The sequence below is a fragment of the Cynocephalus volans genome, chromosome 11 (genome assembly GCF_027409185.1).
Source record: "Cynocephalus volans isolate mCynVol1 chromosome 11, mCynVol1.pri, whole genome shotgun sequence".
In the NCBI taxonomy this organism is placed as follows: domain Eukaryota; kingdom Metazoa; phylum Chordata; class Mammalia; order Dermoptera; family Cynocephalidae; genus Cynocephalus; species Cynocephalus volans.
The window spans coordinates 26,762,672-26,776,892 of record NC_084470.1 but is presented as its reverse complement, the minus strand read 5'-3'; the positions used below and the strand labels follow the sequence as shown (position 1 = coordinate 26,776,892).

The 14,221-nt window shown below is 38.5% G+C and overlaps 1 protein-coding gene across 1 annotated transcript in view; it reads right to left on the bottom strand.

The window, feature by feature from the left end:
- Positions 1 to 12,690, bottom strand: part of CPNE4 (copine 4) — a 354,676-nt gene extending 341,986 nt beyond the window's left edge. The window contains exon 1 of the mRNA XM_063114381.1: positions 12,510 to 12,690. Within this exon, the coding sequence (XP_062970451.1) occupies positions 12,510 to 12,689 (180 nt within the window). The 5' untranslated portion in view covers position 12,690. The remainder of the gene's footprint in view (positions 1 to 12,509) is intronic.
- Positions 12,691 to 14,221: the final 1,531 nt, after the last annotated feature.

Genomic DNA, 14,221 nt, shown 5'->3' with positions numbered 1-14,221 from the left:
TTGAAATTCAAGCAAACATTTTCATGACTCAGAACGGAGAAGTTGAGAACTGTCTGCATCGTAAGGTTCAAATAGACACTGAAGAACTTCAGTGTTCATTCCAGGAATTTCAATAGATAAAAATCTTATCTAATCCCTGACAGCCAACAGCAAAAAAAAAAATGTGCTGCCCTGTCTATATGCAATTGCTTATGAAGGAGACAGAGGTGAAAGCCAGGTGAAGGGAATCTGGATTTTCAGTAAATTATTTGCTTTGTTTTCCATATGGTCTCATTGAAAGACCCAAGGAGGAGGGTAAACTCAGATAGAGCCTGGGGTGGAGGAGAGAAGAGACAGTGAGGGGCTGCCCTGCTCTCCAACACTGACCACAACTACCGTGCTCTCCCTGTCTCACTCTCCCTGTAGGAAGAAGAAAAGCAGAGAGAAACAAAGAAAAGGAGCATGAAAAAGTTCAAAACTAAAAAGATGTAAGGGAACAAAATTAAGGTTAATAGAACGAAGTTAGGAACTACTCTGTAGTCCTCATCCCTGAGTGGCAGGAAATGTCCTTCAAGCATTCTCTCCTAACCCCACTCAACAGTTACAACAGCTACATGCACAGTTTACACACAAACACAAACACAAATCTCTTTTAGATCAAACTTTTTGCCTCAGGCACTGATGATTGTACTTCCATGTGAAAGGAACAAGCCTAACCATGTAGTTAAGTTCTAATGAGTTGTGTCTTATTCTCCTAAATGAGAACAGGACGGTCCTTGGTAATCCAAGGATCTTTGGAGGTGAATATGGGGAATGGACCAGGGAAATGAAATCCATGTAACCACTCAATTTCAAGCATCCACTGTGCCAGGCACCATGGCAGACACTGGGAATGCAAAATCACTCTACAGTGGTTACAGTGGTTACAGCTTCAGTGTCCTAGAATGCACTCCCACAGTGATCTCCAGATCCACCTCTACTGCTCTGTCTCTAGTCACAGCACTCTTTTGATTGCTTTAGTCCGCAGAAGACTTGGGGACTGAACAGCATATCATTATTTAGAAATTATTTTACTCAAAGAGTAATACAATATGAGCAATAATATGTTCAATACTAATAGCATTTACTAAGCTCTTGCTCTGTATTCTAAGCACTCTACATATACTGATTCATTTAATCCTCACAAAAGCCCTATGAGGTAGCTACCATTGTGATATCCATTTTAAAGATGAGAAAACTGAGGCATAGAAAGGTTTGAGTTATTTTCCCATTCACACAGCTGATAATGGCTGGGCCAGGACTTAACCCTAGGCAGTCTGGCTCCGTAGTCTGAGCTTTACACATTGTGCCATGTGCCATGGGGAACCTTCAGAAGGTCAGGCTGAAACCTTATAAGTTGAGGATGAGGGGGATATTTCAAGTATTTCCCAAAGTAGATTTAATTTCTATTAAAAAACGTAAACAGGTTTAAATGAATCCAAAAAAGCTAAATCAGTGACTGGAGCATTTTTATACATGTTGGTGGGTCCTGCGTTGTTACTATCCTCTAACAAAGCATTTTGGCGATTTCAATCAAAAACTTTAAAAATGTTCCTACTCTTTAACACAGTAACTTTACGTCTGAGAGAGAGAGAGGGAACAGATGTTCCTTACATTTAAGAAATTTATCCTAGAATTATTTATAATAGTAAAATTTTGGAAATAAATATCCACCAACAGAAAACTGGTTAAGCAAACTGGTAGATTTTCTATGTGAGATATTATACAATCATTTAAAATGATGTTTATGAACAATTTTGAATGACAGAAATATATATGTGTGTATATATATGCTTTTCCATGAAATAAAGAAAAGGCAGGATACGAAACATAGATACTATATGAGCATCACTATCATTACTATCATACCATTACAGCAAGCAAAAATCCTATGTTCAGGAAAATATTCTTAAAAACAATGCTATTAAATGGAGCCAAAATAATAGCACAAACTTGGGCAATCCAAATAATATAAAATATGGAAAATTGAGATGCAAACCATCTTAGCACGTCCCCTACAAATCAAAAAGGTGAACTCTAATATGGGGAGAAATGTATATATGCATAGTGCTGTAGATTGGATGCCCTCCCAACCTAAAAGAAGCTTAATTCCCACTGAAACTCTTCAAGGTGGGAAATCCTATTATGGTAATTGAAAGGTGGAGCCTTGAAGAGGTGACTGGATTGTAGGACTGTGCAGTAGAGAATGGATTAACAATGGTGGTCAGGGGTGTGGTTCTGAGGGCTTAAAAGAAGAGCACATGAGAGGTTGTTCTCTCTCTGCTCTGCCATTTCACAATGTGATTCCCTGTGTCACTGAAGTCATCACCAAGAAGACCCTCACCATAAGTGTTCCCTGTACTGTGGACTTCCCAGCCTCCAAAACTGTAAGCAATAAATTTTGTTTTCTTTATAAATTACCTGGTTCCATGTATTTTGTTTTAAGCAACAGAAACGGACTAATACACATACTAAAAAAATAATAATAATAATTGCACAATAATCAATTAGCAGAGTCTTGTCTTGGCACAGTTTGTATAGAAAACATCTGAGTTTTAATTGATCACAAACCACAGGACTATTGTTAATGAATTTTTAAAGGGTATTAATAGAAATGAAGAATGCAGGTCCCTGATGTCATTGTTGCACTGCATTCTACATTGACAAAAGCCACCATTGTACATCTGGTACCACAGTTTAAAAGGCATGCCTCGTCTTATTTTACCACCCCATCATCAGGGACCTTCACCATCAGCACTGTGACTTTCACCTCATTATCTTAAGAAATTAAAAATAGCTCTTAATAGAAAAGACAATAGAATCCCCACTCTAAGATCCAGGGCCAGGAAAATGAGTAGTTAATTTTAGGGATGATTAAGAGTTTGATCCAAAGACAAGCTCAATAGAATTAAGTGCTATCGACAAGAGAAGGCAGATTCCTAAAAGGCAGGAATACCAACACCACCTACTCCAGATCAACATTTCATACACGATTTTAGATGAAGACAATGATGAAAAAAACAATTTGGATGCTTAGAGCTAAAGGAGAGAAAGACAAGTTAATTTTAAAAACTAGTGTCATTATGTTGGGTTACTCTACCTCCAAAGAGAACAGGATGACAGAGGTGCAGAGTTACAGACACAACATGGGCATTGGAGACACAAGGTTCCAAGTTCAAATCCTAACACCATTCCTCACTAGTATGGGACCTTGGACACCTACTTCTAATGTGAGAGTCGGTTTTCTCAACTGCAGAATGGGTTATCACAGTCCTTATCTTATAAGACTGTCGTGAAGATTACATGAATATGCATGTAAAGACTTGGCACCTAGTGCACAGCAAATACTTGGCAAATGGTTGTTCTCAGAAGAGGGCAGTGAAAAGTAGTGGGAGCACAGTTTCTGGACTCAGGAGGTCTGGGCTCAATTTGTCATAGCTCTTCCACTTCCTACTTGTGTGACCCTTGAGCAAGTTACTTCCCTCTTCTGTGCCTCCATACTATATACAATTTTTATTTGTCTATTATGTATCAATAAAAATAGAAAAAATGTACTTATATATGGAGTCCAATTTGTAGAGCTGTTTCGATAGTTAAATGTGACACTACATAAAAGTGCTTAGTGCTTAGAGTACGTTACATATTGTATAAGTACTTTCAATACATCTAAGGTATCATTATAAATAAGCCGCCATTATTAATAAAAAAGGTAAAATAGATTGAAACTAGAAAGGAAATATCATTTTATTGAGGAGCTAATTATCAATAGTTAAACATGAAAATAGGCACCCAGGAAAGGTGTCTAAAATACCTCCTTTGAGAGAACAGAACTGTGGTTACTAGAGGTGGGAAAGGGGGAGAGGAAAGGGGTTAGCAAAAATTAGTTAATGGACACAAAGAATGATTACGTTTTAAAATGACGAACATGCTTATTAGCCTGATTTGATCATCACATATTGTATACAAGTATTGACAGTCATCTCTTTACCCACAAATATGTATAATCAATTATGTTTTAATAAAAAAATGTTTAATAAAATAAAAAATAAAACACCTCCTTTGAGATGTTGAAGGTGGTTCAAGCCAGAGGCAGAGGGCTCTAAACTGTGGATGCCTCCTCTAGCTCTTTCTCTGACCCATAATTCCATCTTTCAAATGACCAGCATGAGACTCAAGGTACATTATGAAAACCCTTGGTGACCAATGCTCAGTCTGAATGTCCAGAATGGGGCTTGCCAGGTCTTCAGGCCATGGAGGCAGTAAAGCCAATGTCATGGTGCTTTCCTCTCTGTATGGGGCCAGATCTTATTCTTCCAGCTAATTGATAAAATTATCTTCAGGGCATACAAGAGAATTAACAGCCAACACAAATTTTAGTTCAAATACTTTTTTCTCATCTATAGCCCAAATTTCCCATCTTTTGTGATTCCGCTTTGAGACATCATAACATTGATGATTTTGAGATTTTAATCATAAGAAATCCTATTAGTCACGCATTATGCATCCAAGTGCACTGTTTACAGATTGACCATCACAGAACCCTCAGTCTGTGGCCATAGGGACATGACCTCAGGCAACAGGAAGGAAATATTTTCTAGATCTAACATTTCATTTTGTTTTCTTTTCTATTCAATGTTCAGGGTAAGATATCTAATATTACCAAGATCAACTTTCTTTCCTTTAATAAGAATAATAAGGAATTATTCTTATTAAGGATGTGTTAAGGGGGAGGCAAAGAGCAACATCAAAGTTTCCCCAAAAGGGAGTTTGATGTGAAACCAAGGTGGAAACTTTGTGAACAAAGAAAACTCTGTTTTTTTTATCATCTGTCATGCTAGGTGTCAGCCGCCAAAACACTGCAAGTCAACAAAGTGTAAACAGAAGATCTTTCAAGAAAGGAGTTTGCCTGTGACATCCAGAGGGAATACTTTAATTGACTTGATTTTCATTTTCTGGCTCTCTTCTGTGTCCACACTGACAGGTTAACTGTATTTGAGAAACCCAGTGAGGGGGGTGCAGGACTGTAGTCTAAACTCAAACACGCCCAGCAGCCACCCGAATAGGGCAAGGGAGTGAAGCAGCCTGCAAGGATAAACTTCATATTCGGTGAAGAAGCTGTGAATTATCACCAGCTCATCGTCACTACAGGATTACAGGCGCCAGGTTGCCAGATTTTCTGTCTACTCAAAAGAAATTGGAAATCTGGAGTTTTACAAAGAACTCCTAATCATTAGATTTTGGTAACCATTACAAAACTTGTTAGAACACCATGAAGACCAGACAAAATATGTCTGCAGGCTAGAGAGAGGCCAGCAGCTTCAAGTTTGCAATCTTTGGTAAAGTGGAAAGAGCATGGGTTTTGGAATAGCCTAGATTTTAGCTTTACTTTTTATTAGTTGTATGGCTTTGGGCAATTTATTAATTTTGCCTATGCCTCAATTTCCTAATCTAGTTAGTAAAGCATGCATTGCAAGGTAGTTGTGAGGATTACAAAGAATATATGTAAAACAACTAATACATAAATAGTAACAACACAAATTGATGGCTACTTTAAGTCATCATCTAATCATTTATATTGCCTGTCCCATTTTCATAAAATTTCTGGGCTTTGGAGCAAGAGAAAATTGAGTATCTCAGGTACAGATGAAACTGCTGTTTTGGACTCCATTCTCACAGCTCAATACACAAAAGGGTGATGGCCCACTACTAACCCAAGCATGAAGGAGACTTGATCCACAGAACTCTTCCATGAGCCCTCTAGCCAAGAAGGAATTGCTGAAAAAGTCCACAGCCCACTTCTCTAGGAATGGGCAAGCCCACCACCATGGACACACATTTCTCCTTCTGTGCTGTCAACAGGAATGCTAGATCATATGGCAGCCAAACCCTACATCTGGGTAGGCAAGGGTGGGGAGAGGGAAGAGAAGATGGAGAATAGTGGAGGGATGGAAGAGTGATTGAGTTTTAGTCCCACCCCACATAAAGGTAACCTAAGTATCCTTGTGATGGCCAACCCACCTTGCAGTCAGACAAAGCAAGAGATTTAAGTCAAGGCCTTGTTCTGAGCCCTCTTTCTCAAGGTCACATGACTGTCTGAGCCTCCAGCTCTCCATCTCTAAGATGAAATCAGTTGTACTGGACACTGAGGTCTTTGAGGACAAACCATATCTTTTTTCATGGTACTCAGTCATGCTGAGGTTAATTTCAATGTTTGTGCTGCCTTTTCACAGGGCTGTGAAGAGCAGCAAATAAAATGATGTAAGTAGATGGGCTCTGTGAATAGAAAGTGCTATATGAATATATCATTATTATAAACAATCATAATCTTGTATTAGAATCCATTGATAATTGATGTATTAGATATAACTGCATTAATTATTAGTAAAAAATAGTACCAACAATTCACCAAAGCTCATGATTCATCATAATATATTTTCATATGGAAGTGATCCAAGGGTAATAAGTCCTCAGAATTACTTTACGTAGAGCTTCCTATGAAGGAGCTCAAAAATTATATATAGGTTGAGCATTTCTTATCCCAAATGCTTGGGACCACAAGTGTTTGAGATTTCACATTTTCTCAGAGTTCGGAATATTTGCATTATATTTACCAGTTGAGCATCTCAAATCCAAAAATCCAAAATCCAAAATGATCCAATAAGCTTTTCCTTTGAGCATCATGTTGAGGCTCAAAAAAATTCAGATTTTGGAGCATTTTGGATTTTGGATTTTCAGATTTGGAATGCTCAACCTGTATTAAAATGAAATGGGAAAATAGAATGAATGGTCACTGGAGTAACATCCTAGAAGTCTGGAGTGTAATTTGGGTTTTCCCAGTGAAAACAAATCCTCTGCCACTCACAGGATCTCTGCCAAGGATCACACAATCATGAGTTTGGCTCTGCTTCCTGGGGAATATCTAGCTATGAACAGGAATAAAGCCTGTACTCCAGTGAACTGAATAAAAGTCTTTAGTTCATAAAGGTCCTTGCCTTTTGAATCTCTGAGAAGCGTTCATTTATACTACTTGGTTATGACATTTAGTTTCAGTGGTTAATGAACACATCAGTACTCACCAAAAAGCAGGAAGAAATTATTTCCAATCCTCACTGGAAAATGAAAAGCATTCTAAATTATCACAACACTTAACTATCACCATACACTGTCATCATTATATGACCAGGAATGGGTACAGGGGGATTTTTTAAAGAAGAGCTATGAAACTAAATTAGGGAAACAAAAGGGTAGGCCTGAAACTCTCATTTTGGAATCTATTATCAAGTTGTAAGTTTTCTCTTCCCTCTTTTCTGTCAATATAAATCATGGCCATTATTAAAGATTTACCGAAAGTTTTCACCCAGTAAAAATACCATCCCATTTCCACATTCCGAAAGGAAAACCAAAGCATCCTCTCTGAATTCTCAGTCCTTAGACATATATCCCAAACACTGGTGGTCTGCAAAGAGCACTAATCTGTTGTACATTTCAAAACAATTGATTTCCAATATATCAACGACATACTGACTCATTCTCATTAACCCTTATACTGTTAAGAGCACAGAAGGTCAGATTGTAGGTCTTTTTGATTCTAAAAATCATACTTACGTTTTTATCATCCACTTTAGAGGTCAAATGTTTTCTCCTGTTGCTAACAGGATACAGCCAACCAAAAGAGCAAATATTTCCTCTTCATGTGGGAAGTCCAACCAAAGGTAGTTAAAACTATTACTCTAGTAATCTGAGCTGTAAGCCAGGGCATCACAGAGCCCTTTCTCTGCTGGAATTCCTCTAGAAAAAGCACAGTCCAGCAATCACAAGTAATAAAAAGGAAATATTAATTTCTAGTTACATCTTCCCCCCAAATTTAAGCTGTGAAATTAATATTTCACGGTAACATATTTATAAACCTCCTTCTCTTCTCATTGTAGCCAAATTCTCCAGCACACCAAAGATGCTCTGGAACCACACTATTTACATTTACATTTAAATTAATCAAACCCAAATAATTGAATGGAAAATGGTATGGGGTTTCCTCAAACAGCTACAGATAGAAGTGCCATATAACCCAGCAATCCCACTGCTGAGTAGATACCCAAAGGAATGGAAATCATCATATTAAAGAGACACCTGTACCCCCATGTTTATTGTAGCTCTATTTACAATAGCCAAGAGTTGGAACCAACTTAAATGCCCATCATCAGATGAGTGGATAAGCAAAATGTGGTATATTTATATAAGGAATACTACTCTGTCATAAAAAAGAATGAAATACTACCATTTGCAGCAACACAGATGAACTTAGATAAAATTATGTTAAGTAAAATAAGATAGGCACAGAAAGAGAAATACCACATGTTCTCACTCATAAGTGGGAGAGGAAGGAAGGAAGGAAGGAAGGAAGGAAGGAAGGAAGGAAGGAAGGAAGGAAGGAAGGAAAAAAGAAAGAAAGAAAGAGAAAGGAAGGAAAGAAGGAAGAAAAAGATACAATAATCACAATAACACATTGAACTTTTTAAGAAAATAGAACTGAGGTTGCCGGGGGTGGGAAAGGGAGAGAGGGACAGGGTAAAGAAAGGAATTGGTAAAGGGCCAAGAAAATTGACTACACTGTGTAATGATGAATATACTTATTATCCTTATTTGAACATCAAAAATAATTAAATAAATAATACAAAATAAAATTTGGGGTTTTCAGTTACACTAGCCACCTTTCACGCACTCAATAGCCACATAAGGCTAGTGGCCGCCTTATTCGACAGCACAGATACAGAACATTTCCATCACTGTGGGGAGTTCTATTGGATAGCGCTGATCTAGATAGAGCCTCTCTTTTGCCAAACTTTAAAATTCTCTCTGAATACTAAACTCACCTTGCTTTTCTCTTTCTCACCCTGAAACTCCTTAACAATCTCCTCATAATGCAAATCAATTTACCTTCCCAGTTTGTTATTTTTCTCCACCTAGTCAATTGCCTGATTCCCCATAATGAAGACACACAGAGAAGTGATACAGCCAGCACAAATTCTCCTATGTAAGGCTTTCTCTCAATTCTGTAAATCTGTACATAGAAATATCTCTGGAAATGTCGACATTTTTCAGAGAGTCAATACAGGAAAATGCACACATCAATATATCTTGTCTCTGCATACTGTTCAAGTTTGCTGCCCTTCACTAAACATAAATATTGGTAGCTGAGTAGTTTAAATAGTCTGTAGGGTGCTTCTCACTTCTAGCATAAATATGGAGAGACAGAGACCACTTGCTGAACTTGTACCAAAAAGTAGGTGTTAGCACTAAGTAAATACGCACTACTTGATGACAGAGTGAATGGTTCTCCAAGTTACCATGAGTTATTAGGTTTATGTGTTGGTCATTTACCTCTTTGCTCTCAAATGCATTCTGTACCTTTTCCCACCAAACCTTGTCGACTCTTTTTGAGCAAGGTTTGCTCAATGGAAGGCACCGTTGGGACATCAGAGAGCAATGGGAAGGCAGATGCTAATTTCTTTCCTGCTCCCACCAGGTAGGCCCTCCTCTCATGGATGCAGCTTCTGCAAGGTGATCCAGCTGTTCCGGTACTACTAGTTCCTTCTCTTGTCCCTTTTGCCAAGTAGTGTACCAGTACATTTTCAACTGGCTCTCTGGGATGGTGGAGGGGTAGCCTTGGTTTGAAATGTTTGCCAGTGTCTGTGGTGTAAATACCCTGGCTTGCAAAATTTCTAATATTTAACAATTGGCTCTCAGGAGACTACATAAACTGACTCCAGCATGTTATTGCTCCAGCCCTAAGCAAAATAGCAGCTTCCTGCTGTTAATCTCAGGGTTCCTTCATAATTCCTACTTAGTTTCTCAATATTTTCAACTTTTTTGTTGCTAGTTACCTGACTAAAATTCTTTTTATTAGCTACCTGGCATGGCCTCTTTTCCTGCCTGTATCCAGGAAACTGAATTGTTAGGTGAGTAAAATCTGTTAGAGAAGAGCTTCTCAACGTACCAGAATATAAATCAACCATACGACTAAGTATGTTGGAAATTAAGCTGACGTTATTGGTTATAAAGAGTAAGACTTTCTAAATAAAGGAAGCAGTTAATCAATTTACACTGAGGCACAAACTTCTAATCTCACTATTCACTGATATGAAAGTCTGTAGACTGGCAGCTGTGTGAAGACCACACTTTGGGTAACACTGTAATAAGGCACTTTGGAAAAGCAATTTGGCAGTATGTACCAAAAGACTCAAAACTTTTCTATCCTTTGTCCCACCAGTTCTACTTTTGACAGAATCTCTCCTAGGGACTTATGTAAAAAGAAGGAAAAAGCTTTATGCACAAAGATGTTCATTACAGGATTACTTAAAATAGGATATTTTTGGAAGTAATCTTAAAGTTAAATATATATATATATATAAATATATAGGAAAATGGTTAAATAAATTCATTTGATGGGATATTATGCAGCTTTATATGGAAAAAAGCATATACTACTAGGCAATCAAATGGGAAAAGAAAATCTTACATGAACATAAAGAATACATATGCCAAAAGGAAAAGACTAAAAAGATTGCTCTTCCTATCACCCCATTCATGCCAGACCAGAGCTTTAAAAATGTTACTTAGTTAGACCTGGTACCTAGAAACAAAAAAGGAAAAAAAAAATTAAAAACAAGTTCTCATCCACCTGCAGAATTCAACCTGCAATATTGCCACACAAGCCACCAAAGACTGACACCAATGCCCACCATAAGTATGAAACAGCAATAAAGAGCTTGATTGCCTAAGTATAAATATTAGATGTTCCACTTACAAGCTGAAAGATCTTGGGAAAAGCCTTAATCATTCTGTCTCTCAGTTTCCTCATCTGTAAAATGGGGACAATATCTCACAGGCTTGTTGTGACGATTAAATTAGTTATTTCACATAAATCACTTATCATAGCATCTGGCACTCGATAAGCACCCAATAAAGTTTAGCTAATATTATTTTAAGTTGCCAATCCAAAAAGTAATATTGTGTAGTGTCATCCCTGTAAGGCTGTCCTCCCTGCCCTTCCCCAGCTACTACCATGTCTACATGAGCATTAGTCAAAGAAACATCCGGCCAAATGCAGCACAGTTGATACAAAGAACCTCACTGCTTTTCCTAGAGATTTTCTCCACTGTGTCCATAATGGGTTAGAGTCTAACAGGCACAAAAATGAGTAAATCTTTCCCAAAATAAACTAAAAAAAAAAAAAAAACCCACCAAGTCATCTCTTGAGAATTTTGTATCCCATTGCTCTTTGGAGAATGAGTCACAGCAATACAATTCCATTATACCCCTGTCCAGTGAGCTGCCATGAACAAGCACAGCCTTTTGTGTTAGGAATCATTCTGAAAGAATATTTTACAAGAGTTTTGGGGGATTTCTGAATGTGGTTTGACTACCTTCCAAAGCCAGTTAAAACTGCACAATGACGCTATGAGCTTGTAGGCCCGCAGCTCCTTCCTCTCATTTCTGCCATCTCAATCTTGTTACTGATGAATATACTCATGAACTCTCCAGGGAGGACTCATCTTTCTGCGGTCCCCAACCAACTCATAAGGAGGGATCACATCCAACTCAGCCCCATCAACCCATGGGACTTGGAATGAGTTATCTCTTCAGTGCTGAGAACTGGTTTCCATTACCATTATGGCTCTCTTGGACTCCTGGATATTAGATTCACAACATTCCCTAGTTTCTCCACAGTCCTGTGATTCATCCTGTGTCACCTCTCCTCCCACCATCTTGTTTTAGGCTTTGTCAGAGGACTACCCTTTAGTCTTGGTCCCTACCCCTCAGTTCTGACCAACTACCGTATACAATAAGTACCCCAGCCCAGGTCCCAGAACCAGAGCTTGTCCCCTGACTACAGATTAGTGACCAGGGATTCCATGGGGCTAGCTTGCTGGTACCCGTCCTCCCGCTTCTTCCTTCAATCCAGGACCTATGCAAAGGACTCTCATCCACTGAGTTCATTTCATCTGAGTAGTCATTTCTCTCCCAAACCCCCAAAACTTGCTTCCTCAGAGCAGCCACTGCCAGAATTCTAATTAAGTCTAATCTGAACTCCAGCTTGGCCACAAGACTTTATCTCTGGAAACAATTTTTAGAACATCAGCTTTCTCACCCCTTCTCAACCTGAGGTCTGGGCTCATGTCTGTTCCTGACTCTCTTGCTGCTTTCTCTTCACCAGCGACTGGGCATGGGACAGAGTATATTGTGAATATTTCTTGGTAATTAACAAAAACACCCTAAAAGTTTGGGGCTCATGAATTAAGAATAATACTCAAAATATCCACAGCATCAAAACAGCCCCATCAAAACATCATGCTACAAACAGATATGTGATTATATTCATTTCTAGAATTTTCCATCTCATCAAAATAAACCACCCAAAGACAGGAAATGTCAACACATTTTTGAACCAATCATCCAGCCATGCTTCAGTCCATTTTGCTGGACATGCCTACCTCAAACCACTGCCCATGGGACTGCATCTTGAGGATGACACAGGGGTCTGGCTTGGAAAGGGCATCTCTATCAGAAATGCCTTTGCATGCCACACGCAGCTCAACTTTGGTCAGGCAGGGGCTGTTAAAAATTCCCAGCGTGTTGGCAGCTGACTCATAAATGTTGCTCATCTTCTTCATTCTGTTTTAGGCAAGAAAAAGAAGAAAGACATGCCAATCACTGCAATGTTTGTCAAAGGAGAAAGCCTCCCAACCACGCTTCAGGAAATTGTTCAACACACAGTTTCAAATATTGAAGGCATTTATTATCTCACTTTCCAACCCAGTGGCACAGTTCCAGCAAAACAAATCAAAAACAAACAAACAAGCAAAAAAGCATGTGGTGGTGTACTTGGCTAAGAACACTCTTTTCCTGTATGATTTGCATACATTTACATAATAAGTTTTTTAGCCTGTGAAATAAAATTAATGAATTAGTGCAATAGACTGAAAACTGTAATCCAGTTTTGTATTAAGTGCATGGCTTGTGTGAAATTTTAGATTTGTTGTTTAATCAATTTAATCACGTCTCAAATTTTAAAGACTCCTTAAAAATCCTACTGTCATCCCATGTGAAGCCACAGAGAAGCATGTTGTCCTACCTGAAGAAACAGCTAAATTTTCTATCCTAAACCCTAGTTCACCTTCTCAAGATGCCACACCATAAGCCAGTTCCAGGAGAGAAACCAATCATCTGATTTCTTGTCCCAAGTGCGTAAGTCCATTCTCACCTTTCCCTTCCCCGTTCCTACCTGTTACATCAGAACTCAGAATCAAAAGGGGGAACATGAGCTGGAAAGAAAGGCACAATGCCTGTGATTCTGAACTCATGGTAACAGCAGCCACATACAAGCACTGCAGTCTCCCTGCCCATCTCCACGGATACCCTTTACAGTTAACATTTTACATTGCAGAGTCCCGTGGCCACAGAGATTCCCCAGAGGCTACCAACACCCTCCTCCTTCTCTGAAGACTGGACCTATAGGAACATTGGAAGATTCTGTGTCCCTGTAGACTCATTAGGAAAAACAGTAGTGGCTTCCTCAACCTCATAGAACATTGGTGCCCTATACTGGAATTTCTTTTTTTTATTATTATTATTGTTCAAAATATTTTATTTGTACATATTTGTGGGGTACTATGCCTTATTTCAATACATGCATATATTGCACAATGATGCTCTTAGGGTAGATAGCATAGTTTAGTACACATTAGTCCACTATTTTTCCTCCTCCCTCCCACCCATCCCCTCACCTCTTATAACCATTATTCTACTCTCTGTTTCTATAAGAACCACTTTCATATTTTTTAGATTAGACATAATGATATCATGCAGTAGTTATATTTTTGTGCCTGACTTACTTCATGTAACATGATGGTTTCCAGTTCCATCCATGTTGCTGCAGATAATAGGATATCATGTTTTATAACAGCTGAGTAGTACTCCATTGTGTATATATACTACAGTATTTTTATCCATTCATCAGTTGATGGACATTTAGGTTGATTCCACCTCTTGGCTATTGTGAATAGTGCTGTGATACATAAGGGGTGTCTTTTTGATACACTGATTCCATTTCCTTTGGGTATATACCCAGTAGTGAGAGAGCTAGGTCATAGGGTAGATCTATTTTTAGTTCTCTGAGGAATGTCTATACTGTTTTCCACAGTGA